Source organism: Siniperca chuatsi, linkage group LG10, assembly GCF_020085105.1.
Source record: "Siniperca chuatsi isolate FFG_IHB_CAS linkage group LG10, ASM2008510v1, whole genome shotgun sequence".
NCBI classification, from domain to species: Eukaryota; Metazoa; Chordata; class Actinopteri; order Centrarchiformes; family Sinipercidae; genus Siniperca; species Siniperca chuatsi.
Genome location: NC_058051.1, coordinates 22,677,465 through 22,702,953, shown reverse-complemented (window position 1 = coordinate 22,702,953; position 25,489 = coordinate 22,677,465). Strand labels below are relative to the sequence as shown.

The window sequence follows — 25,489 nt, the reverse complement described above, 5'->3', positions numbered from 1 at the left end:
TGTTAAAAATAACAAAAATATCAGCAGCCTTTTCCTTTAAGTTTAAGAATAATTAATTCTATGACACTTGTTAAAAATGGTGACTGGTGATGTACCCTCCATCTCTGAGTCCACTGTGCTGTTTGATCGTGTTTTTTCTTGTTCACACAGTTGTTTTGAAAGTATTTGCGGGGCATTTTTGTGTCTTTATTTGACATCCAACAGTAGAGAGGTGCAGTGGTGGAAGAAGTACAGAGAACAGATCCCTTACTTAAGTAAAAATACCAATACAATAGTGTAAAAATACTCCATTACAAGTAAAAGCATTAAAATTTGACTCAATTAAAAGTAAAAAAGTATTATCGGCAAAATAAATGTACTCATAATGGATAATGGCCCCTTTCAGAGTATTATATTATTATATAATATAATATAATATTGGACTATTAATATTGATGTATTAACATGTAAGCAGCAAATTTGAACTAATTTGTATACTGCTTGGTAATTTAAACTACAACAATGCATCCTATTTTATAAGTTCATCCGTTGTTTTGTATGTAAAATCATAATCTGTAACGAATAACTATAGCAGTCATACAAATGTAGTGCAGTAAAAAGTACAATATTTGCCTCGTAAATGTATCGGAGTAGTAAAACGTAAAATGGACATACTCAAGTAAAGTACAAGTACCTCAAAATTGTAGTTTAGTACAGTACCTGAGTAAAAATACTTTCCACCACTGACACCTGCATACACACTCTAAATGGAGAGGTGACAGGAAAGCAGAGCAGAGACAACATGCAACAAGGGTCTCTAGCAGGACTCGAACCAGGGACTTTGTAAATACATGGTCAGCAACTTAGACCTCCAGACTACACAAAAGATAAGACATCACATCAAGCTATGAAAAACCTTCAGCTTCAGTTACAGTCTACTTTATAAAAATAAGTAGGTAGCAGTAAATGTCAGGCTTTGGTGTTTTCTAGAATCTAGAAAAAAATATCAGAAAACCATCACAGAAAAGCAAAGATGCAACCATTTGATATGCCTAGACCTCAAACATTAATTACTGCTGTGCTACGTGGGTTGACTGACAGAACTGACCTTAGGAATCGGCCATGACGTGACCAGTTCACATTATATACAGTTTCTTTGTCAACGTCATTATAAAATTCCACTATCAGTTACAGTCATTTAGTGATGAGGGCAGCTGACTCAGTTTTTACTGCCACAAAAATCCTTGGCCTCCAGTTAAAATTATTCCAATAAGTTCCAGGCAGTGAGGTATACAGATTTAAAATTTGGGGGGGAAAAAGGAGCACTACTCGGATCAGTACTCGGTACTCAGCAGATACTCGATAAGATACAATATTTGTTCTGGAAATAATGTTTGGAAAAATGAGGGTCGTATTATATACGAAGCCTAGATATGCACTTATTCACAACATCAGATATTGGAGATAATCTGGAGTTAGTACTGGTGTAACAGAGGCTCCTACAGAGTGTGTTGCATTATGGGTTGTTTGTAGCCTTAATGTTGCTAGGCTAGCTAGTTCAAGCCCGTTTATAGTGTCTTTTAGAGTTTTTGATGGCTCGTGTGTAACGTGTTTTGCTGCCAGGAAGGAAATACATTTCTGACGCATACAAAACGAGTCAAAAGCATCTCCTGATGTCTCTACTGTAGAAACCGGACCGAATCATCTGTCCAATATCACTGAATGTCTGAAAAATTGTAACTGCCAGAACTGGAAGTGTTTCATGTTTTATTTATACAAGAGAAAAGGCTTCAAGGATGTTAGTCTCTTAAAAAACACTTTTGGGAGTGGGAGCCCATATATATATATATATATATATATTCTGTCCAATACGGTCATATATACATATAGACAGATGTGTATATGTTGTATGTGTGCAGACCTACCTGTTGTTGATTCTCCCTCTGCAGATGTAGTCTGGCCTGGATGTATCCTCTGGTCTCCTGGAAGGCTTGTCTCTGGGAAACCTCAGCGGGGTAGTGGGTACAGATTCCAATGATGTTAGTGCACAGGAAGATCAGGACATTAGCGCTCACCTGGAGAGAAGAGAGAGAGGAGGGAGAAAGAGGTCGTCAAGCTTACGATACGAGGGAGGAGGATACTGCTAATCCTGTGAGATAACAGAGGGAGAAACAATGAATGATTTAAGCATAAAAGTAAGCAGGTATAGAATAGATCACTGACTGCTTTCTCATCAAACTAGACAAATGATTCATTTCTCATGTACCAATGTTGTTGTTATTGCTTCCAGGTCAAAATGGTTTAATGAATCAAAACCTCAGTTTCTACTGAGAGAGAAAAGTATGCAGGATAAGATGTACTCATTTAAATACTGTAAATAAATAATTTTATCATAGTAAAACTGTCTGATCTGACTGGTTTCATTGACAGTGAGAATAACAGTGATGCTGACAGAGACAGAGATAGATAGAGACAGGCCCACAGTGCTTGATTTTACCGGAAAATCCTTAAATAAAAAGAATATAAAGACAACTGGTGACAGGCTTTTATTGCACTCTATGATACTAGTGGCATGAATTTCATTCCCCTGTTTACCTCTTTTCTCAAACATTTCTGTTCCCTATTTCTCTCAAGAGACTCAAGACATATTATATGTGCATTAAGGCCACTTTACACTGTGTGATTTTGGGCTGTATGAGACAAAAGTTGACAATCTTGAGTGAAAAACTTAAGTACTCAATCCAAGTCCGGTCCTAGATCACACTGTGAGACACATCCACCAACGGCTGATTTGGAGCTTTGTCGACCAAAGACCAAAGTCATTTAGGACACACACAAAGCAAAAGGATGGAGGCACTTTGGCCAACCCTTGTTTATTGTTTTGCTGCATTTTCAAATCATAAAAGCACCGCAGACAGATAACGCAAGCTGATGACGTGCCTCTGCTCTCATGTGCTTTTTTATATGTACACGGTAGCGCTACGATTCACCACACAGTCATCGCACAATCTGACATAACGCAAATTGAGATTGTACAGTCTGAAGCAGATTGCTATTTTATTAGACCCATCTCGCACTGTGTGACGTGGAATAAACTAAAGTCTAATAAAGTCTAAAGGCCTTTAAACCACGTCAATTTGAAAACAATGTATTCAGAAAATGCAATGAGTTGTAGATCAGAATTACATGAAAACAGAAACATGTTTATTCAAATCCAAATATTTGTGTCAAAGCTTTCTATAAATATGACTTAAATACGGCAGTTCAATTTTGCTTTGTCATACACTAATGTCAGTGTCTTTTTAATTTATCTATTGAACTCACAATACTCAATGAGTGTGCACCTGAAGGAAGCCCAGAGATGATACATCCTGTATCAAACACCAATATGAGCAAAGAAAAGGGTTTCACATATAATTTGAAGCCTTTTGAATCTTTCTACTTCTTTTCTTTCTCAAGTATTTATGATCTCCTGGGTAAAAATGGGAATAAACAAATGCCAAGGGGTTTTGTTAATGTTACTATAATACTGCACCTTCAATTCACAGTTTAAACATACAATAAACAACACGAACAGAACACATGAATAGAAAGGATAGCTCTACCAATTTTTTATTATTATATTATATTGGCATTTTCTCCTCCACATGAAGCAAAGAGTTCAAACAAAAACAAATGGTGTAATAACTGATGCTTTGGTGTATTGTTTTGATCCAGTTGTAGTTCATATTATGTTCGTGCAAGAAGTTTACAATTTACCTTGCCAAATGTTTTTTTGTTTTTTTTTAATCTCAGGATAGAAGAAGTTGTAGAAGCTGTCTGCTTGTAAACAGAATATCTTTTTAAAAAAAAGTGAATCCAGGTTAATTAATTTAGGTAAAATGTATTCTCATCTTAATAATCTTATATATATATCTTGTCCAAAGGAGTCAATAGTCTAAAAGGATCTTTGTAACATGTTATGCACAGAATTCATATATTGGCTCCCTTTTTGAAGCAAAAGTTAAAAAATGTCATATGTCCTCCAGAGAGACATCTTTGAGCTTAACTTCCTTTGTTGACTGATAAGTTACAAATTAATTTAGTGTATTGCCAAATAATTTGTAATGATTCTGATTTAAATTATTTATCTTTATTTACATGTGAAATGTCAAAAGCTGCCACCAACTGTTTTCTGCATTTTTATTTACTGTGTTGTGGAGTACTTCAAATCTCTCTTTCACAGGTCCTGTTTTAAAAGCTGATATATCATGTTTTATCGTCATTAAAGTACCTTTTGAAGTTTCCCAAATAAGTCTAAATAATCAATATTTTCTCACATGTAATTTGTGATCCAGACTTTTTGTATTTTAACTCTTTAACTTTATTTAAATACATATCAAATGTCCAGTATTAATCTTCTAAATGTTCTAAACCTGGACAGATGATTAAATCTTTGCAGCATAATAACTGTTTCATTATCTAAAGTAACTGAACTTATAGTACACTGTATTATCATGAATTACCATTTAGATTACTGAGCTCTACCTTGTTTTATCACAAACAGAAGTATAATGGGAAGTTACAAGCTCTACCTATTACTCCAAAACTTGTTTCATCAAAAACCATCGCTGTATCTGGCATAAATAGTGGTTTGTTTGCCATTTATTTTAAAAGATACAACAAGAATGCACCAGGAATACTTAACTTTTATGGGCCTTCCTTCCTGAAAGATCGGTCTGGAGAAAAGTTAAGTCAGCTGTGTAGTTCATGTTGAAAATACAATACTTTAGACATTTTTGGCAGGCCTAACAAAAATAAACTTTTCTTTCTTCTGCTTTTTTTCCAAAATCATCTTTTTTTTCAACACCTTTTTCATCATGAGCCAGGTCGCTTTACTTAAGTACCTTTCATTGTCAAGATCCATTGTTCTTCCTCAGATATTCGTCACTGCTGATCCTCAAGTGTTTTGATCACCACGCTTCCTTTACTTTTTGAAATTTCACTGGAAAGGTTATCCAAAGGTGTATAAAAACAGTCTAAATGTTATATTTCGAGCCTTCCATTTTTAAATTATCTGAGCAAGAGAAAGATCTGTGTATCTTTACGTATGCTTTGAATCAATCTTACTGTTAATATAGTGCATACGGTAGAACAGTGGGAAGAGATGATACATTCAGAATACTTGCTAAAAAAACATGGTACAATCTTGAGCGAGAGCTTTTTTACTGTCCTAACATTAAGAAACATGTTTAAGAAGAACTTGCATATAAACAGAAAAGCATGGATGATTGAAAATATATAAGGTAGCTACAAAAGAATAATGAGAACAGCAATAGGGGATAAAGGTGACCCAAGGTGACATAGTTTACAGAGTAACACAAACACAAGAATAGAAACAGATGGGTAATGCACAGATTAATTTAAAAAGAAAGCAAACAAGGGGTGGGGTAAAAAATAGAACAGCGGCATAATGGACAACACAGATAAAGTGGAAGACTGACAGATGTTGAGGGTAGGAAGGAAATTAGTGGTAAGGGGTAAGGAGCGGGACAAGGAAGGACAAACATAATGTGAAGATGACAAGAGTAAGAAGAGTATGAGTGAGTGAGATCTGCAGAGAGAGAGAGAGAGAGAGAGAGAGAGAGAGAGCAGGACAGATATGGGCCACAGTGACATTAGGCAGATGGCTCAGAGCGCTCAGCTCTGTTTACATTACTCTCACTGATCAAGCAAAAACAGCCAAGAGACAAAAGTGAAACCTGCAGCACAATGTGCACTTGCAGGTGAACGCCTCCTGTCAGTCTATATGTGTGCAGTCAAGACTTTTGTGTGTGAATATGTGTTTTCTCTCCAAATGCTTCAACGACTGTAAGTATTTATCTGTTGAGATACACTCAACATGCGTATCACACTCCATGTGTCTGAGCTCACAGGCTCAAAACTAATTGCTTGCTTTTCTCAAGAGGGCAAGGGCTAGTGGGTTTACAGAGTACACAGTAAGGTCCTGTGTTTACGCAACAGCACTCCACCTCTTTAGGAGCTCTGCTTGGCAGCGTTTACCTGCTACCTGTACACACCACGCTCCCAGTGCAAGGCCACTGCACCTGCTCATGTCCTCTGTGCTCAACAACACACTCATTTATCTGAACTCATCGCTTATATCCTGCCAGCCTTTCCCGTGCTGGTTTGGTCCAGCACCATTATAATCATACCACTCGCATTATAATCTTCATTGCTCACTCTCTGTCAGGTAGGGTTCATGACTGAGTTACCAATATGATTACAGCCTACTAAAAGGGTTATGTTCGGTTTGTGACTAAAATAAAACAGGAATTGAACATCACGTCACTGTAAAATCACAGTTTGTTTGTTTTTTGTCATAAAAGCAGTCGTCATTTTCCCCGGGGGTGAGATGATGGAAGCAGCCAGCCAGTCTGTAGAGAGGACCTCGGCCTAATCCCTGGATATCAAAATGGCATTATGTAAGAGCTGCTCTGATCTAGACAGGGCAGGCAAAACAGCACTAATACTGGCTATTCAGCACAACATAGATTAAAATGTATTTTGCCACAAAACAAACCCAACAGCTTAGGGAGGATATGCAGGCTTAATCAATAAATGATCAACATGGCTCTATGGATGCATTGCTGAATAAATGACCACCTCTATGCTTAACAAGTATGTTTGTTGCATACCTCAAATACCCCCACAAGTGAAGTAAAAAAAAATAAAACAGGAATAACCGTCTAACAATGTACATTTTACTGATCCTTGAAGTTTTCTTAACACCTAATGAGCTCTTTATTTTACTGTCAGACAATATCTGAGATATTTAGAAGCCCATTTCTGCCCCAAAAAAAGTATTTTAAACATTATTTTAAATTATCGTGGGTATCCCAAAGTTTCCAAAGATACCAAAAATAAATGTGTATGAATTTTGGGGAAATATTACCATTTGATGGAACAGCGCAGCTGTAAAAATCTCTTAGGTTTGAATATTTCACTCAGCTTAAACATATATATGATATACATTTCACTGTGATTGTACCTTATAAGATTACACGAGACAAATAAATATGATTGATTGATTGATGAAGAGCTGAAACAAGCTGGTACAGAATTAGGCTATATGCGATACTGTCAGATAGTGTGAAATAAGATGATTGACTCAACTTTAAGGGGGGGAATTAAAGTGGAAAACTGGATGTTAAGGGATTAATAATTGTACTTTTTCTGAAAATGAAGGCCAAAATTATGAGAATCCCATCAGTATGAGATAATAAGTCATATTTTCATGGACATGGCATTGCTAGAGCCGTGATGCCAGCAAGGCTAGCGGTGGTGTAACTACGGAATACATATGTCTAAACAAAGAAGTGGCAAACTCAACAATGATATCCACCTGCTCATCATTGGTAATGCCTCAGCAGCAACACTACACCTTTCCTCCACATCCAAACACTCATCACCACTCTGCATCTAATGAAACCCCTCTGAAGCTACCGTCTCCAAGTTGGCCGAGCAGACGAGGATGAGAGGGGGGCTAATGGAACATTCAGAAACTTTATTTATAATTTTTGTCTTTCTTTATGATAGATTTAGCACAGCAGCCATTTACTTTAGCAGGAAGTCTGTGGTCCTGACAGTGAGTCTATAAACATTGACTTTTAAAGCCATCAGGGCCCCATTTCAGACTGGGAAAGAGTGTTCTTTGAGGAGGAGAAAGCATGTGGACAAGTGGGACATTTAACAGCATCCTACAAGACAGACACAAATGTAATGCACCAGAATAAGATTATTTAGAGCAACTATAATCAATATTTTTCTATTAATGGATCTTGTGGATACTTGTTGTGAAAGGGGTCAGGATGAACCCACAGAGAATTATCACTCCTTAGAGCTCCCTTCAGCTCTACAGCGCTTTATAGCATCTTTTAGCTTATTGTTTCAGTTTTCTGGCACACAACTTTACTGGTCTGGTTCACTCTCACTGCTCTCATTGAGTTGTTTTTTTAGCCAAAGCAGGCAGCTGTTTTCAGCGAAGACGCTCAAAAAACCTCTAAAAACTATACGCTACCTGCTCAGCACCAAACCACAGACAAACACAGTTAGCGACCAGCTGGTGAACACAGTGGAGCATTCAGCAGCTAAAGAGCCAGATATCTTTCTCAGGAGTTGACCAAAAATAGCTAAAAGAGAGTGAATATTGGACTTACATTACACTCACAAATGAATGTGGCTTCGTAACTGCTGGATGTGTAAATAAGCAACTCTTTGCTAACACTAAATCAACTTTAAAGGTGGTAATATGTCAGTGTTGTGTTATTGCAGGTTTAAGAGAAACTGATCAACAGGAAAAAATGTAGTCTGTGCGATGAAGTAACTAAACAATCCTCTCCAAAACAGACAGCAGGATGTGACTAATAGTCAGCACTCACAAGCCAATTCCATTTCAAACCAAACAATCTTAATCAAACTGCCTAAGGTTTCTGTATAGTGCATAGTCCTTCTTGCAGAAAGTCAGCCCAGTATTTTTTCCTTTTTTCTCAGCATGTTCACACGGCACAGCAGTAGGTGACCTGCCCTCTCCTTTAATCCCTCCATCCTGCTCTCCATCCCACTTAACAATACTCAGCCAACACCCGACACTGATCACAGCTAGGTGTGTGTGTGTGCGTGTGTGTGTGTGTGTGTGTGCATACATGCAAATGCATAAAATTAGCAGGTCAGGGAAGATCTTAACATTTTCCCCAGACACCTGGTATTACTTCTGCACCACTTAATTTACTCAGACCCCTCGCAAGTCATTTGACAGAATGAAAAGTTCAGAGGCTTAAAAATGAAATGACTGAAATGAATACTGAAGCTGCAGACCAAAAGCTCTTTCAGGACATGAAATTTACACTTTAAATCCCTTTAGTTAAGCTGTAAGCAAGAAAAAATCAATCAGATACATTTTCCCCAGACACATGCATTGTCTCTTAGAAGTTGTTGATATGCAGAAACAAGCTTTGCTATAATGTATATGCAGGTGTATGCATGTTCACTTTCCTGATTTAATATTCCTGTTAGAGAGCTCATTTTGAAGCCAGCAGTCATTATACACCTCTTGTGCGTGGAAGATGGAGATGTGATGATGGTGGTGATTTTATATATAACTCAATGTTGTTGAAGAGTCTCTCTCTCTCTCTCTCTCTGCGTGTGCTTCTTTCTCAGTCTTTTGAAAGGTTCTGCTTAGTGTTGGCCCGAGACTCACACCCACGGCGACTGTGAATTATCAGAGATGGCAGCGCAGCTTTCACTTAGCAACTATCACCCACATTCCACAGCCTCCCTCCAAAGACCTGCAGTCCCCTACCTGGGTTCAGGGAGGGTGCAGCCTGGGGGACCAGCTGTGGAGGAGGGGTGGTAGTGGGTGTAGGGGTGGGCAGATGACTTTGTCTTACAAGCTCATTACACCAAATTACCACAGTCAGAACATACTGTATTCTCAGTATGTTCTAACTCTGTTTTGCCCGTTACCAACAAATTGTTTTCACTAACAATAAATACATTTTTTATTTCATCAATTAATTGTTGTTGTTGTGTCTATAAAATGTCATATATACAGTAAAAATGTCCAAGTTAACAGAGCCCAAATCCCAACCAATCAATTCACTGTTCACTAAGCCCCGCCTCTCTTAGTTACTGTTGCTACTCCTGTAAAACTTTTCCTTCTTTCGCAGCACATATGTAGATTACAATGACAATGTTGGCAGATTTACCATCAAAATTCTTGGGGTTTTTTACTTAGGCAGAGGTAGACAAAAGCAGACTTCTCATTTCTAGCTGTTAACTGGCAATTTTGCTGGCTGAAATGTCAGTTTGTACTGCAGTATAGAACTAGTTAGTCTTGGTATTATAATATGTTAAAAAAATAAGTAAATATAAGTTAAGTAACCGGTGTGTTTGGCAAATGTAACGCTATCTCAGGTAACATTGGCTGGGGTTGCTAGAGTCAAAACTTACCCAAATCCAACAAAGAGAGGGACAGAGCCGCTAACGTTAGCCAAAACATTGATAGCATCTAGGACCAGCTTCCAAACAGTGGATGTGCTACTCATAAACGGGGATGTAGCAAATTAATGCAGTTAGTTAATGATATGCTTACTTTTAGCCTTGGAAGTTTACTAATAGTAAGCTAGTTAGTCAGACATGCTAACGATTGCAGACGTTTCAGCTGAGGAACACACAGTTTAGTCCATTTCCCACACTTTTGCTCTTGTGTTTTTGGTTTTGAAAAGGTTAAAAACCCTCAAAACTTTTAAAATGGCAAATATTGCTCATACTAAAGCCCCATGAACACCGCTTCAACAAGTGGAGAAATCCAAAACTTGACAGGCCTGCCATGCATAGTTACAGTTGCTAAGCTATGATTGGACAAACGCTGTTTCAGGGAGGGGTTTAGCGAACTGTCAATTAATCGACTCCTTTCAACACGGCTTAACTTAACGGTTTAGAGCTGACTTGGACTACTGCAGTCACTTAGAGGTGGGGTATGCGATTCTAATCCAATACACGTCTTTTTGTCAAATTCAGCAAATATCTCCTCACAGTCCGCTAGCTGTCTGTTCGGTTTGTGCGCTGAAAAAAACACTGGTGTTTGTACACAGCCCTGGCTCTGTAAATGGGAAACAAACAAAGTGGCTTGGACTGAGCCACACAACATTATTCCAGCCATTACAGCCATGATTTGTGTGTCAGTTAAATGACTTGCCCACGGACATTCAGCTTACTTTCTAGTCTGCCAAGATGTGCTGTTGTTGTGATGTTAACTGTAGTAGCAGGAGAGTTGTGAGTATCTCTGTCTGGAGCTGCTGTGCTGGCTCTGGGAAACCGTCTCGTTCTCTCTGGCTGTTAGCTTCGCAGCAGCAACTGTAGCGCCAGTTTGCTAACCCACAACCTTGCTAAGCTAACTCACAACCTAGCTAACATTAGTTACATTACTTGCTGTGTCGTTGTTCGCTCTATATCATGGTATTTGTCATTGTATTGGATTTCTCCAGAATAGCAAACCCCACTCCTTTAAATACACTGAGAACAATATTTCAGGCTGACATGTAACAAGATACTGAATTTATAAGACCTTTTCCCAGAGGGAGCAATGACTGATGGGATATTGTTGTTGAAACGGGGCCAGTGAGAGTGCAAGTCAGAGCTCATCGGCCTTTGAGGAGCATCTGGAACTCCTTAAAGCATCTGTGTTAGATCGGGCTCTGTAAAACACACTCTAGCACCCCAAACACAATGACAGTGTTTTACTCGTTATAAACCCTAAGAGTCTCCCCCGTAGGTTGCCTCTTATCTTTCCTTGTGATCGTTTGTTATTTATTTCCATATTCTTTCATTTCATTTATTTTTTCCTGCCTCCTCCCAACTCACGCTCACTGTCACTTTGAGCCTTTGTGAAAGAGTCTGTGTATGTGTGGTTCCAGGCAGCTGCTGGGTTTGTGTACTCAGCCTGAGTTTCATGTCTACACACAGCTCGCACTCCCCTTATCTGGAATGACCAGAACCACATCAACAGATAACGAGTCAAGCTCCGCCTGCTCACTCTGCTCCCTAACTCGGCTGGGGTGGTCTATACACTGTCTGGAGGTGAGCGTCTAACTGAGTCGCACTGCAATCAGACATTTATGTCTTACAGTGGAAAATCTTCACATAAAAATGAATCTTTTAAGCTGGAGAGAAAAAATATTTTGGAGCACAATCACCTGTACAATCTTGTCATTTCTGTCATTTGTGATGAACAGCAGGGCAGAGTTTTGTTCTTTCTCAGGAAATCATTTTCCAGGACATTTCCAGGACAACATCAATCAAACTGTTTAAAGGTATTCTTAGTTTCTAAAATCTGTCATCATTGCGACTGACATGACATAGTGTCATTTAAACAAAACTGCACCATTGTGATGTGAGGGCACAAAATGTAATTATTTTGCTCTAACATATTTGAATTTAGTTCTTTAATTTCAATTGTATTTTTCTCATTTTCAGAGTTGTTTCCATTGCAGTGAATAGCAAGTCTCTGGTGATTTATATTTTACTTGCTCTGAAAATGTGAATGCAGACAGTCTGTGGATTCCCATCATAGATCTTTACATGCACATATACCACGAGGAGGAAAAATATTGCAGGAAATGTTAATTTGTGTAAATATAATGGATATATGGATTAGAAAAATATCCTCTTTCACATGGAAATATTGTGACAAAGTCTAGTCCATACACCCTTGTTTCTATCTATTTATAGTAAAGAAACAAACAAAAAAGTCGCATTATGCTGAAGGTTAACATGGAAATTTTTCATTACATTGCTCAGATCTGATTGTCTTATGCTGCGTCTAAAACCACCCCCTCATTCCCTATAACAAACACTCTATAATTCACTCTATACAATAGTTTACACAGAAAGTAGTGTACAAGCCATGGACACTACTTTTTTCATTCCATCGTGGGGATTTAACTAAACAGAGCATGAATTTAAAACAAATTTAGTGCACTTTACAGTAAATAGAGTGATTTTGGACACGGCCTTAGTCTGACATTTCACTTATAGAAGATACAGAAATAATTTATACAGAGGTTTGTTCCAAAAGTAGACAATAAAACATCTAGATTTCTTTTCTAGTCAACTAATTCAGTCATATATTAGATGCAATTTACTGTAGACTACATTAGCAGCTGGGATCTTGCAATCTGTGGAGGAAGTTGGGCATTTTATTTTGTGTATTTAAGTAAAAGATATGAGTCTAAACAAACATGTGATGCATAAGATAAATCACAAAAGGGCAGAAAGTGTGTAGTTCATATTAGGCTATGTCTATGTTCTTTTAAAACAGGAAATGGTGCAAATGTGTGGCAATTGTTTCTGCTTCCCAAAGTGTAATTTATTCAGACAGCCCGTCACAATATACTTTATTACAACAAACATGTTTTTTTCAGCTAAAAAACACTCAAGACACTGCCACTCCAACTCTTTTCCCCTGTCACCACTGGTATTTGTTTTGGGATAAGTGAACTGTTTTTTTCTTATCTATAAACATAAAAGTATGACTGATGACACACAGATTTCTATTAATAATTTGTTGGCTTTTCTGCGTTTCCTTCTGCTGTTTTAGACATCTTTGAGTATTTTAGAGGCACTGAGACACAAGACCATACACATTACATAAATAATGTACAGCTGCGTCGTGAACAACTTCTTGTAATTTCAAAAGCCAGTTATCCTGATCATACTGACCATGTTCAAACTCCTTTTTCCTCAGTCATGTTTCTGTAAACATGGACAGGGACGTGCTGGGGGTCCTAACACTGAAAAACTACACACCACGCACATTTCTGCTGGCAACCAGGCGGGTGTGACTACTGTGGAGAGAGTGTGACTATTCTAAAGTATTCTGGCATCGGAGTTGCAAAAGTGTTTTTATTTAAAGAACAACAAAATCTGCATAAAAAAGAAGGGAGCTTGAAAGAATCAAAACCTTTTTCACAATATTATCAAGTTTTTCTGGAAAGCGTGGAACCCCTGCAAGGACGCTAGGCTTTATATGCTGTGGACAGACAACAAGTTCAGGGATAACTGCTGTGATTAAACAAAAAAGCCTCTTAGAGGAGTTATGTCAACATTAGAGGAATGTAAAGAAGTTGCAATTAGCAATAAAACAAATTGCGAGTAAAAGAAACTCCTGTAAATAACAAAACCATACAAGGTCAACTATTAACTACTTAACTACTAGTTGTATTTAAAAAGTGTGCATCTTTGACGCCTAAAAACACATCCTGCACTTTCTTCACATTACTGGGGCTACAAACATGCACAGTCATAGCAAGCTGACCAGAGATAAGCTTCCCTGAACCAGACAACTGGTAAACAACATCCTGTTCATCCCTCCCTCTCAACTCCCCACCACCTCCACTCATATGACCTCTCCTCTGTCATCACCATGTTTAATTATGGACCTTCTCATTTCGACAGCAGGGGGGAGGAAAACAAAGCACGAATTTATTCGAGCAGCCAAACAGCCATGTGTCTAGAAATCTCGGACCCCCTCCAACACCCTTCAAGCTTTCAGATTCTCAGAAGGAGAAATGAACAGCAGAAATCAATTTTGACCTGATTTTTTTTTTTTTTTTTTACTTGAAGCAACAGTTACCAAACTGTACACCAGCAGGCTGAACTGGGTCTCGGCTGCTTGAGTCGTAGTTGTTTCCATGGCAACCACTGGAACAACTGAACACAAGCACTAAGGGAGACACTTAGCAATGCTGTTTATTCCCCATCATTCTCAGAAGTGATGCTAAACTCATTTTCCAGGGCTCTTATTGGTCCACAGATTGGCTGATTGGCGGTGGTGGTATGTGTGTCTGAGTGTGTATGTGCATTTTTATGTGCGTCTGTATCCATGTAATCATCATACAAGTAAAAAACAGGTGAAATGAGAAACAATTATGCAATGAGGGATCATATCACATTCAGGTGCATTAATGCTTAAATTTTGATACACTGCAACCTATGTCGATCCTTTGAGTAAAGCTGTGTTGTGTGATCCCATCAATCAGCACCCATCCTGGTCATGAGCAAAGTGTACATGTGACAGGTATCCTTGTTAAAATGCTGCTGCCGCGTTAAACACACAAATTATTTATCAAGGAGGCTGTGGAAGGACTGCGTGGGGAGAATATCGGATTCTCCTCACACCGCCTCGCTGCCTCCTCCTTCCCTTATACAGGGTGTCTTATTCTATAGCTGCAGCTTTGCACAGGTGATCATCACAGGCTGACACTTCCTCCACTGGGATCCAAGTCTCCCATCTCGATGCATATTGCACACACAAGGTTATTCCAGCACCGGGAGCTGCTGTGAAACTGTGAACAGCTGATACAGTTGATACGGTGTGAGATTTGGACTGATTAAAATGCATGTATTCTCTGTATAACATCCTGGAAATTTCAAAATTGAGTAAACAGCCATTTGGAAAGTTTGACGTCAGAGTATAGTGGATTTACGTATAAACTAAGAGCATTACTACAGGAGCAGCACATGGTTATTTAAACTCTATTCCCTTATCTTATCTATTAAATAAAAAACACGCTTTAAACACTTAGCAAGAGCTTGACAAGGAGAACAGTGAAACATATTGACTGTCCCCTGACCAAGAGTCCACAAAGAGGCCTGATTTGCCCTCTGTGCTGTTTAATGGGCTTTTAGGGGCTTAACCCACCATATCTGCTGTGGTCAAAGATCAAAGATCCATCCCGAAATGCATTACGTTCATTAACAGAAAAGATTGTGTACTATTAGCCTCTACAACTGTGTAGTGTTTCAGGGTATGTGAAAACGCAACCCCATGTGTATGCAGAGAAAAGGGGGTTAAAGTGACCTGCCTGTTCTGACGCAGGCTCTGATAAGACTGTTCCATGTGACGCAACAGTTTGTATAAACGCCAAGGGCCGGATATTTTTAGGAACCAGTCTTTGACCTCTCACAGCACTTGTGTCAACAACATCCACACAACAATGCTAGTCATTGTCATTGGTATTGTCTGGGGCCATAAAGCAAATAACGCTGGAGTGAAGAATGTACAATCATGAGAAGCTTCAGTGACAAAATCCAAAAATTGAATTGACAAACCTATCGGCAGTGATCAGTGCGCGTGCAGAATAAAGTACGGCTAAGCAGAGTGACGTGTATAAAAACATGTTTGGGCTTTACTGGGGCATTTTTCTGATTTAATCCTGGATAGAAGCACATACTGTACATGTCAGCATTCACACTTAAATAGACTCCCACACATATAGGCAGGACAATAGTTTTGGGGAAAAGAAACAGCAGCAATTCTGACAGACGTTCAATGGAGACGGGAAGGGAAGGTGACAACCATAACAAAGCATAGGATGGTGTGTGTGTGTGTGTGTGTGTGTGTGTGTGTGTATTGATGGGTAGCTGGGTGGGACATGCACATGTGTATGTACTGTACCGCTATGGCTAACTGATTTCAGCTGAGGAGTCTGAGGACGTCTCCATTACAAACAAATTTTACATGTTAAAGTGTTGATAGATTGATCTTTGTTTTGAAAGCAGTCCTGTGTATAACAAGGTGGTTCAAACTCCAATATACTGTAATTTATGGTGTGAGCGTGTACAATAAGACACTCAAAGTGAAGCTAAGAACAGACACTCGAGTCTACCATATGCAGCTGTAAAAACACACATACCAACCAATGCGAAGAGCAATACAGCTTAGGAAACAACCAGATGGACTGCATGTGTTTGGAAAGGTTTGAAGGGATTAAGAGCCATAATTTCAAGAGACGAACATGAAATACTTCTCATGTAGCAGACAGACAGCATCAAGATGTCAGCAAGAGTTTCAGTTTGCTCTGGTCTTACATGACAGATTCTGTTAGCAACAACAGAGAATAAAAACAGAATAAAAAATTTTCTGTTTTAGCTTTCTTTGTTTATGTCTTAAATTAGGTTGCTCTTTTCTTTTGTGTTTCAAATAAGACTTGGCCTGTAAAGCACATTCTTCCATGTCTCTGATTTGAAACACTTGTTTTGTGTTTTGGCGTGTGTGGCTGTTCTCACATTTTGGACAGAATTTAACAGAATATATTAGAAAGTAACTACACACAATATAAATTAAATGCTATGCTGCACAATAAACACAAAGCTAGATAATGTGAAGGCCTTTCATCCTATAAAACCCCTGATAACTTATTTATAAATCTTAAATATTTCTCTGTAAGATAGAGTATTTATGACTACATAAGCAAAAATCAAAACTGAAGTTGAATAAACATTCTGATAAATCTATTAAAAGTTTAACAGTCAAAGATTTTGTTAATCTGCTTCATCACGGCAACTGCCAATGTTTTGGGGCTTCCGGTGTAGCTAACGGATATCGAATAACGGATATCTCGGAACCCATCGGCTATCATCTGATGATGATTTGAATTTAAATATGAATAAAAAGCTAATGTCTAGGGTTCCAAGATTGACAAAAAGCTAAATCGTCGTCAGATTGCATTTCGGCCAATACATTCCGCATCTATTGCTCTCCACCCGTACTGTTTACCTGCATGCAAACCAAAGCCTGTTAAAATGTAATTGGTCAATACTACTCAGACTACAAATGGACTACAAACGGAAACTAGAACATTTCTGATACCAAAATCTTGTACCTTGCCTACAGATTCTCCATTCATATGCAGATATCTGTTTATAGAGATTAGACTGACAGTGACCTGGCAACATAAGCAAGCTACCGCATATCTGTCACAAATGTTTGCTAAACTGGTGCACGCATTTATGTGACATTACCTCACAGAGCTGCCGACCCAGATGTAGTGATCATGGGCAACATTGACATTAACCCTAACCCACTGACCTCATTAATCAGTTTCTTGTACTCTTTCAGAAATCAACACACACTTGCACTCATGACTGAGAAGAGAGGCCCAAGTGAAATCAGATAACCAGAAGCTAGTTACTGTCCCAGTCAACAGCAACCGCTCAACCCAACTCAACTGCACAGATTCCTTCTAAATTCCCCCTTTAAATCTGAAGTGCCTGCAAACAGAAGAAGATCTGTGCCGACACCAACAGAAAAACCCAGTGAGGTTAATGAGTTATTGGAGAAAGGGGAAATACTTGCACACAAGCATGAAGCAGTGACTGATGACGCTGTTTTACTGTGTCACATAGTACACAGACGACCTTAGGAATAAACAGCATTACCGGGCTGCAGCTATCTCATGACATTCATTCACTTAACAATGGCAAACAATGTTGGAGCCTGTGATGGATTGCAGTATGATATATCATGCATGATGTTACAGAGCACACAGCAGTTACAGAGTTCCCATGAACCCCAAACCTCTTCCTGTACGTTATTAATTCATAATTAACAATTGCAATACAATATTGCGATTGTTTATTATGAATTAAGTGATCTGTGTTTAAGAGACTTATTTGGGTTGTTTTCTGAGAATAGATTCTGCTAACACATGAAAGGATATGTTACTGATTGCATACCTTATAGTAATGGCAGAGACATTACAGTGACAATCAGTGATTCATAATTAAGGCCCATATCCCCCTATTGTTTTCATGTAATGGCCTTCCCATTATGCTTTCCATAACTTTTCCCCAAGGAGACGACAGTTGTAGAACAGCTATGGCAGTACAGAAAGCAAGCAGCCACCGTACTGTTACCCCTCCGGCCTCACCCCAGTCACCCCACCCTTGGAGAAAAGTACAAAGTGTCCCTTGTGTGAGAGCACAGAGACCTGAGTGATACTGCTTTATATCATGGTATTCTCCCACTGTCACACAACAACAACACACACACACACACACACACACACACACAGAGCCGTCCAGCCGGGGCAGTTCATTCAGCCCACTGACCTTCAGCGAGCCCCTTGGTCCTTGGCATGACGCACAAACAACACACTGTACAGCAAGACCCATAAGCCCAAAAGTACATGTAAATACACAGATACAACGTGGTGACGAAACACAGTAGAGCAATATACACTGCATCGACTGTGTTGCTGGTTCACACGGTATAACACCACCCTATCATAAACATCATGACAGAGGAGACATTTTAAATGCCCCCAAACATGTGGTGAAATAAAATTGTGTCATGTTCAGTCAAATTACAGTGATAACTTATAACTCTATATCACAGTTTTATTTTATAATATAATATAATAATACATATTTCACTTGTCTGATGTATTTAATTACTCATTAACTACTTTACCCTCCATGTTTCCAATTTACCACTTAAAGTAGCTTCAAATTTAGTTTAAACATTTTTTAGGCCTGCGACTAACAATTATTTTCATTATCGATTAATCTACGTCTATAAACGTTTGCTGCTGTCTGACCAAGCAGCAAATCCTGAGCAGCAAACTGAGAAGCTTAAACTAAACAATGTTTGGTATTTTTCCTTGAAAGATGACTTGAAAGATTAACTCATCATCAAAATAGTTGATGATTTTTGTCCATGGACGAATCAACTAATAATTTTTTCAACCCCATTTCAACCATAATAGAATACATTTTGTATCTGTTTGTTTTACACTTATTAGTTAAGTGTGAGTTCAAAATTCATATTCAGGATGCCATTTATTTATGGTTGACCAATTATATTAAGTGAAAAATGTGTCCTGTGTATAACTTCTTACATGACATATTTGGTATCTTAGAAAACCTTGGGATCTTAGTTGGCAGGAATTTAAGCTGCACTGCTCCAAATGAATGCTAATGTTGCTCTAATTGCTAATGTGTCTGCTGGATGTGTAACAACTGAACCATATGGACTACATAGAGAGATGACTCTCTATCTTTTTTTCTATCTGGATTTGAACAACGCTTAGTTACACAACATGCTTTTGTGCAGATCGACCCACCAAAGGATCTGTGAGTGAGAAGAGGTGAAACAAATAACAGAGTAGGTAGATCAGAGTATGCTGAACTTCATTCATGAACTTAATTAATCAGAAAAAATGCAGGATAAAGGTCCATAAACTGTCTGAGAAATGACATAACAGAAAGGGAAAATGAATGTAGAACTGTCAAAATAGTTTCCGCCCTGTTTACCATCAGTGTCAATTCAGGTCAACCTTGACAAGCAAAGAGAACAGTCAAACAAAGCCTCTCTTTACCTGTTTCCAGAGGAACTTATCTTCCTGGTTGATCTGCCAGGTGGTGACCACGTGTATGATGGACAGCACTGCTCCACTCAGCACTGCCGCTCTCATCCTCACAGGCAGCAGAGTGTAGATGATGTAGATGAAGAACACAGACCACCAGATGCCTTCTGAAGCGCTCCTGGGTGCCACCATGAGCACCCCGAACACCTGCACCGACACCAAGACTCCGATCACCAGGTAACTGACCATCCACATGTAGTCCTGGTGGAAGCCGTTGCGGTTGCACACTACCATAAGAGCCATGAAGAGCGCCATCGCCACCGACAGGGCTGACGAATAGGCCACGTGAGGGGCGGCGTGGACACAGTGGAAGGTCAACATGATGCCGCACACGATCACAAGTACCCCCATGAGCATGGTCAAGGAGCTCTGGTTCAGCCTAAAAAAGTACCGCTGGTATAGGCGCTCCAGTTTGCGGGACTGGAATTTTTTTGACTGGAACACCCGCACCACCCTGAGCCAGCAGTCCGCAGCCGTCACCACCCCTGCTGCGCCGTTGGGACCCTCATCGCCCATGTCCCCGCTTCCTCCGTTACATCCCCCTTTTCTCCCTTTCAACTCCCCGTCCTCAAAGCCTAAGTCAACCGATTTCAGCCCCACCCCTTCCCCAGGAGCCCCTCCCCTTTTGCCATAGTGGTCCTCCTGCCATCCGCAACGGACTCCAAAGTTGCCGCCACCTCCCACGGCCCCTGCCACCCCTCCGCGGTGGTGCTGATGGAGGGGGGCTCCAGGGGGGGGCTCCATAGCATCTGGGTCCCGCAGACAGCTCATGTAACGCGGGTTGCAGAGAGATGAGCCTCCCTTCCGTTTGGACTTCTTGCCATTGCGCTCCCCCCAGGCAGTCTTGCGGTCGTCCACTCTGGCGACTAGGAAACCACTGAACCAGGACATTCTGTGTGAGCAGAGAGAGGAACGTTCAGTACAGGAACAGGTCAAAGACAGATGACAGCTACAGTACTGATGCCATGTGGGAGGACCATTTTCTCCTCCATCCACCTGCAAGAGTTGTTCATTTACCTGTTGGGGTTCTGGTACATGTCCCAGCCCTTTCCTTTACAGCCGGTTCACTCATTTATCCCCTTGGACAAAATTTTGAAGAAGTGAGGAGGGGTTTGTAGAGGCCACACTGCAGGGCCGCAGGATGGTGTCAAAAAGCGCACCAGTCAAAGCTCCAGATGTTTTTGTCAGAGCCAGTAATCAGAGACCAAGGTTAATAAGAAGACCAGTCTCTGCTGGTAGGCCTATCTCCACGGCTTCTGCTGGGTCTACAGGAAAAATCAAACATACAGATTGTAGAGTGACAAACAGGAAAAGCCAGTGCACAAATAGATCTGTGACGGTGTCATGGCTGAAATTTAAGCAGTGAATAGATCATGTGAGACACATCATTATCGTAATGTGGATGTCTTGTCCAGTCTGTCGTTGATGCTAATACTCATATTAATGAACAGGCCTGACTCACATTTAGCCCTTTGAATAGCTTGTTAGTAGGGCTGCAACCAATGATTATTTTCATTGTCGAAAAATCTGTCGATTATTTTCTCAATTAATCGATTAGTTGTTTGGTCTATAAAATGTCAGAAAATGATGAAAAATGTTGATCAATGTTTCTGAAAGCCCAAGATGACGTCCTCAAGTGTCTTGTTTTGTCCCCAATCCAAAGATATTCAGTTTACTGTCATAGAGGAGTGAAAAAAACAGAAAATATTCACGTTTAAGAAGCTGGATTCAGAGAATTTTTACTTTTTTCCTAAAAAATTTGTCGAACTGATTGATCCATTATAAAAATATTTGCCGATTAATTTAATAGTTGACAACTAATTGATTCATCATTGCAGTTCTACTTGTTAGCAAAGATCTCCTTCACCCCAAATTTGACAGGAAATAAAATGCATTAATGTCCGCTAAATGCACATCAATCTAATTTCCTGGATAACCAGGGACACTTGAGATTTCGTCACATGTCTAAACGGAGACAGATTCATAAAAGAAGAAGAAGCTACTTACAAAACTATGGGGGGGGGGGGTAAGACCCAAAATAGCTCGAAGGCTCAGTTTTTTAAGGTGAACCAGAACTTGTTCAATTTGACCCCCGTGTAAAAACACAGCAGCATTTTGAAGTCAGTTGGACTGAAGATAAAGAACAACTCTGTTTATTATCACAATCAATAATAAGGGGCAAGTAATAAATACAGATAAATGCCACCGGACAACAGGACACTGTCAAGACAAATATCAAGACAGTAATGGGAGACACAGCATGACAGGATGTGCAGGCCCTGCAGCACTAAACCAAAAGATGTTTAGAAATTACTAGAAAATCAAGCTACCAATACTTCCCTTTAAGCATAATATAACATATATCATAGTCATACATACAATTGCTTGACCTAGTTAAGGTTTGTTAAATGTATGAAAGTGTGTTATGTGTATCTCTGATATACTATGTTTTGAGACATATGGATATCTTGCCACTGTATGTGTAATGTAAGCAGTGTATTTTAAGCCCATGTGTGCTGGGCACCTTTGGGTGTATGAAATTTATTAATTCATGTGTCAGTAAGGATGCAATACTGCCCTTATTAAGCAGACTGGGTAACGATCAGATGTGAAAGATCCACATTAAATACATTTTTTTTTGTGTTTCTGTTATCAGTCACATGTATTCTGTCATGGTGGGCCGCTGAATGCCTGCCTTCATTTTACCTTACAAGAGAATGATCCCAATGAGTTTCACACAGCGAGGTATACATATTTTAAATATGGGAAAGTGGTGTCAGATTGGGAATCTGTATCGGCAGATAAGCTGGGCTGAGGCATCGGATCAGGAGAGAAAAAGTCAGATTGGTGCATCCCATTTATAAGGACACACTGTATTGGGATTATAGTCCTGACAGAAATTTCAAATATTCCCCTAATTGTCTCTAGGGACTTAAAGTGGGCATTCCTTTGATATTTAGTTGTAGGTTTAAGCTGAGCTGGTCACATTTTATAGTATTTATATCTCTAGTGTTAATATAATAACCCTACAGCATTTGTATAGTTAATATAGTAATAGTAAAGTAGAGCATTCATTGTAAGTACTGTTCATTTTCGTCCTGATTGAATTATAAAACGTCCACAAATGCCTCAGCAACTGCTACCAGCTGATCTTACCAGGCCTCCAGACGCCCTGAGCTCCACACAGTGCAGAGACGCGCAAACGCAACGCAACGCAGCCGCAGCCGCAGCCGCAGCCTCCTCGACCGGCATTTTCACCGGGGAGGCATGCTGTGTTGTTGAAGCAAAAATAGCATTTCCTCACTGCCTGCATGCGCCTTCTCTGGCACGTATCCCTCCTCACTGGCAGCGGATCGACAAGATTCAAGGAGAACCAGCCCCCCCTCCTCCTCTCCTCTCCTCCCACCTCCACCACCACCACCTCCTCCTCCCCTCCACCTCCCCGGCTGCGTCCCTCACTCCCACAAGGTCGACCAGCTTGTACCCATTTGCAAACCTCGCGGTGTTGCCAGTCGCTCGGTGTGTGTTTGCATGGTGCTTGGCTGTACTCTCCGGTTTCCCCCACTAGCGTTAGGAGAGGGGCGGGGAAGCGGAGGAGGGAAGGCGGAGGTGACTGACTATTCCTATGGGACGTTTTCAACCGGACAACCGCTACCCAGGCGTTACAGCCACAAACAGCACAACAACAAAGCATAAAGTCATTCATTGTGGGCTTGTTCCAGTTAGACAAGTCCGAAGCTGTGCATGCATATCTCTCTCTCTCTCTCTCTCTCTCTCTCTCTCTCTCTCTCTCTCGCTCTGGCTCAGTTGTCATCCAGATGATACAGATGCGAAAATACATCAAGCAATTTAGGGAAATCAAAGGTATGCAAAGCGTTGCATGGGCTTTTTTTTTTTTTTTTTTTTTGCATTTTCTGTTTTTTGTTCCTGTTTTAATCATGTGCGGATGATATGTTTGCCGTGTATAAATGCCATGCACAGGCAAGCCGTGTGTGAGGGCCCGCATTCAAACAGCGTAGGCTTCTTGTTACATAACACCATGGCCTATGTGACAACCATAGCGGGGACCATAAAACCATTCCGCTGCGTCCTGTAGTCCAAGTTAACACACAAACACGCCTCTCAGCGATTTATTTATTTATTTTTTACAAATGTCCTTCAGCCTGCAGCAAAGCAATAGCTTGCGGGATTAGTGTATTGACAAACATGAGTCTTGGGTAAATAAACAGATATAAACACGTTATTGCTGCTGCACATTCCTCAGCATCAGTCAGTGGCTGGAGGACTAGCAGTGAATAATACTCTAAAACCCATCATTTACAACCTCCATGTGTGAGTACAGTGGTCAGGGTATAAATAGATGTGTTTAAGTTTAAAGTTATGTTATCAGAAATGCAAGCGGCTCCAGCCTCTGACTGTAGCCTATTAACACCCCTCAGGACTGTCAGCTGTAATAAGAAACATAAACGCACTCTGATGCAGCTCATCCTTCTTCTTTTTTTTTTTTTTACCCCCCACAGAAATGTTGTTATTGGCCGCCAGTGGAAAACATGTACTGACCGTGTCTCCTTTGCCACCACCACCAGTGTGAGAGGCCTTACAGCAACTGTCGCCAGCTATGTCATTCACTCCGGCAGAAATGGTGTATTGACAGAGAAGTGGCAGAGGCGTCTACGGTTCAATGCAACAGCGTTTGAGACGTTCATGTGACAGGAGAACATATATTATATATGTCGGCCTGCAGTGTGCAGCAGCAGTTACAGTCAGAAAGACGGACTCACCGTGATCATCTTCTGTTTCTGTTCCCCGACCGGACCGCTGCAGACAATGCGATTCGGTGTGGTTGTCGGTCGGAGCGGCCAGGGTGGAGCACCATTTGTAGCCCAGCTGTCCAAGGATGGTCCGGTTAAATTGGTCACCCTGTGGTGGATCTCCTCCTGTCGTCTTCTCGCTCCACTCCCTTTCCTCTCCTCCCCCTGACCCTCTCGGCTCCAAGCACCACTGTCAAGACAGGGGGAAATACAACTATCACACTTCCGGTTGTCGTTTTCAAATTAAAACCCTTGCAGCCAGCGGTGGAGGAAGTAGTCACATCCCTTTAAGTAAAACTAGCGATACTGCAATATAAAAAAATACTCCATCAAAAGTAAAAGTCTTACATTGAAAATGTCACTTAAAGAAATAGCTAAATGTAAAGACCAATACTTTCATGCCTGTCCATTAAACATAAGGCAACGGCTAGCAGCCGGTTAGCTTAGCACAAAGACAGGACACAGCTAGAGGTTTGTACAGATTAAAAGATTAAAAATATGAATAAATTATTATGAAATAACATTTCATAATGTTATCATTTTTGAACACTTTAGGTATCCATATAAAGGTATTCATCCATATGCCAGTCTATTGGCGATACATATTACACTGCCATTGATTACTGGGCAATTTTGTTTTCAGATAAGTATTAATTTATGTATTTATTTTTCTTATGAGATTCTGGTTTAGATGATAAAAATGTATCTTTGTCTTTATCACTTAAAAGAAAAAAATAAGATTAAACTGTGCACTTACACAGGTTTACTCTCCACCACAGCCAAATCATTTCAAAATCTTAATGTTTTTGTGATACAGCAGGACTTTCTCTCTGAATTTAATCAAACGATTGCATCGAGTGTTGTTCACTACCTTGTGGTACTGCTCACCCCAAGCTCCGCTATCTTTTAATTTGAAATCGAATTCCACTTACTTCCGGTCTCATGCTGTCT

At 40.0% G+C, this 25,489-nt stretch overlaps 1 protein-coding gene across 3 annotated transcripts in view; it reads right to left on the bottom strand.

Moving 5' to 3' along the window:
* Positions 1-24,805, bottom strand: part of LOC122883618 (adenylate cyclase type 6-like) — a 36,771-nt gene extending 11,966 nt beyond the window's left edge. Inside the window, exons 1-5 of one of the 3 annotated variants that reach the window (XM_044212572.1) lie at positions 24,509-24,805; positions 24,288-24,398; positions 20,745-20,992; positions 19,680-20,619; positions 1,905-2,054 (exon numbers count right to left, since the gene is read on the bottom strand). In XM_044212572.1, coding sequence (XP_044068507.1) covers positions 1,905-2,054; positions 19,680-20,619; positions 20,745-20,764 — 1,110 coding nt within the window. In that variant the 5' untranslated portion in view covers positions 20,765-20,992; positions 24,288-24,398; positions 24,509-24,805. Of the gene's footprint in view, positions 1-1,904; positions 2,055-19,679; positions 20,620-20,744; positions 20,993-22,883; positions 23,101-24,287; positions 24,399-24,508 lie in introns of those variants that run through there. The other 2 variants (XM_044212570.1, XM_044212573.1) reach the window with 2 other exon arrangements.
* Positions 24,806-25,489: the final 684 nt, after the last annotated feature.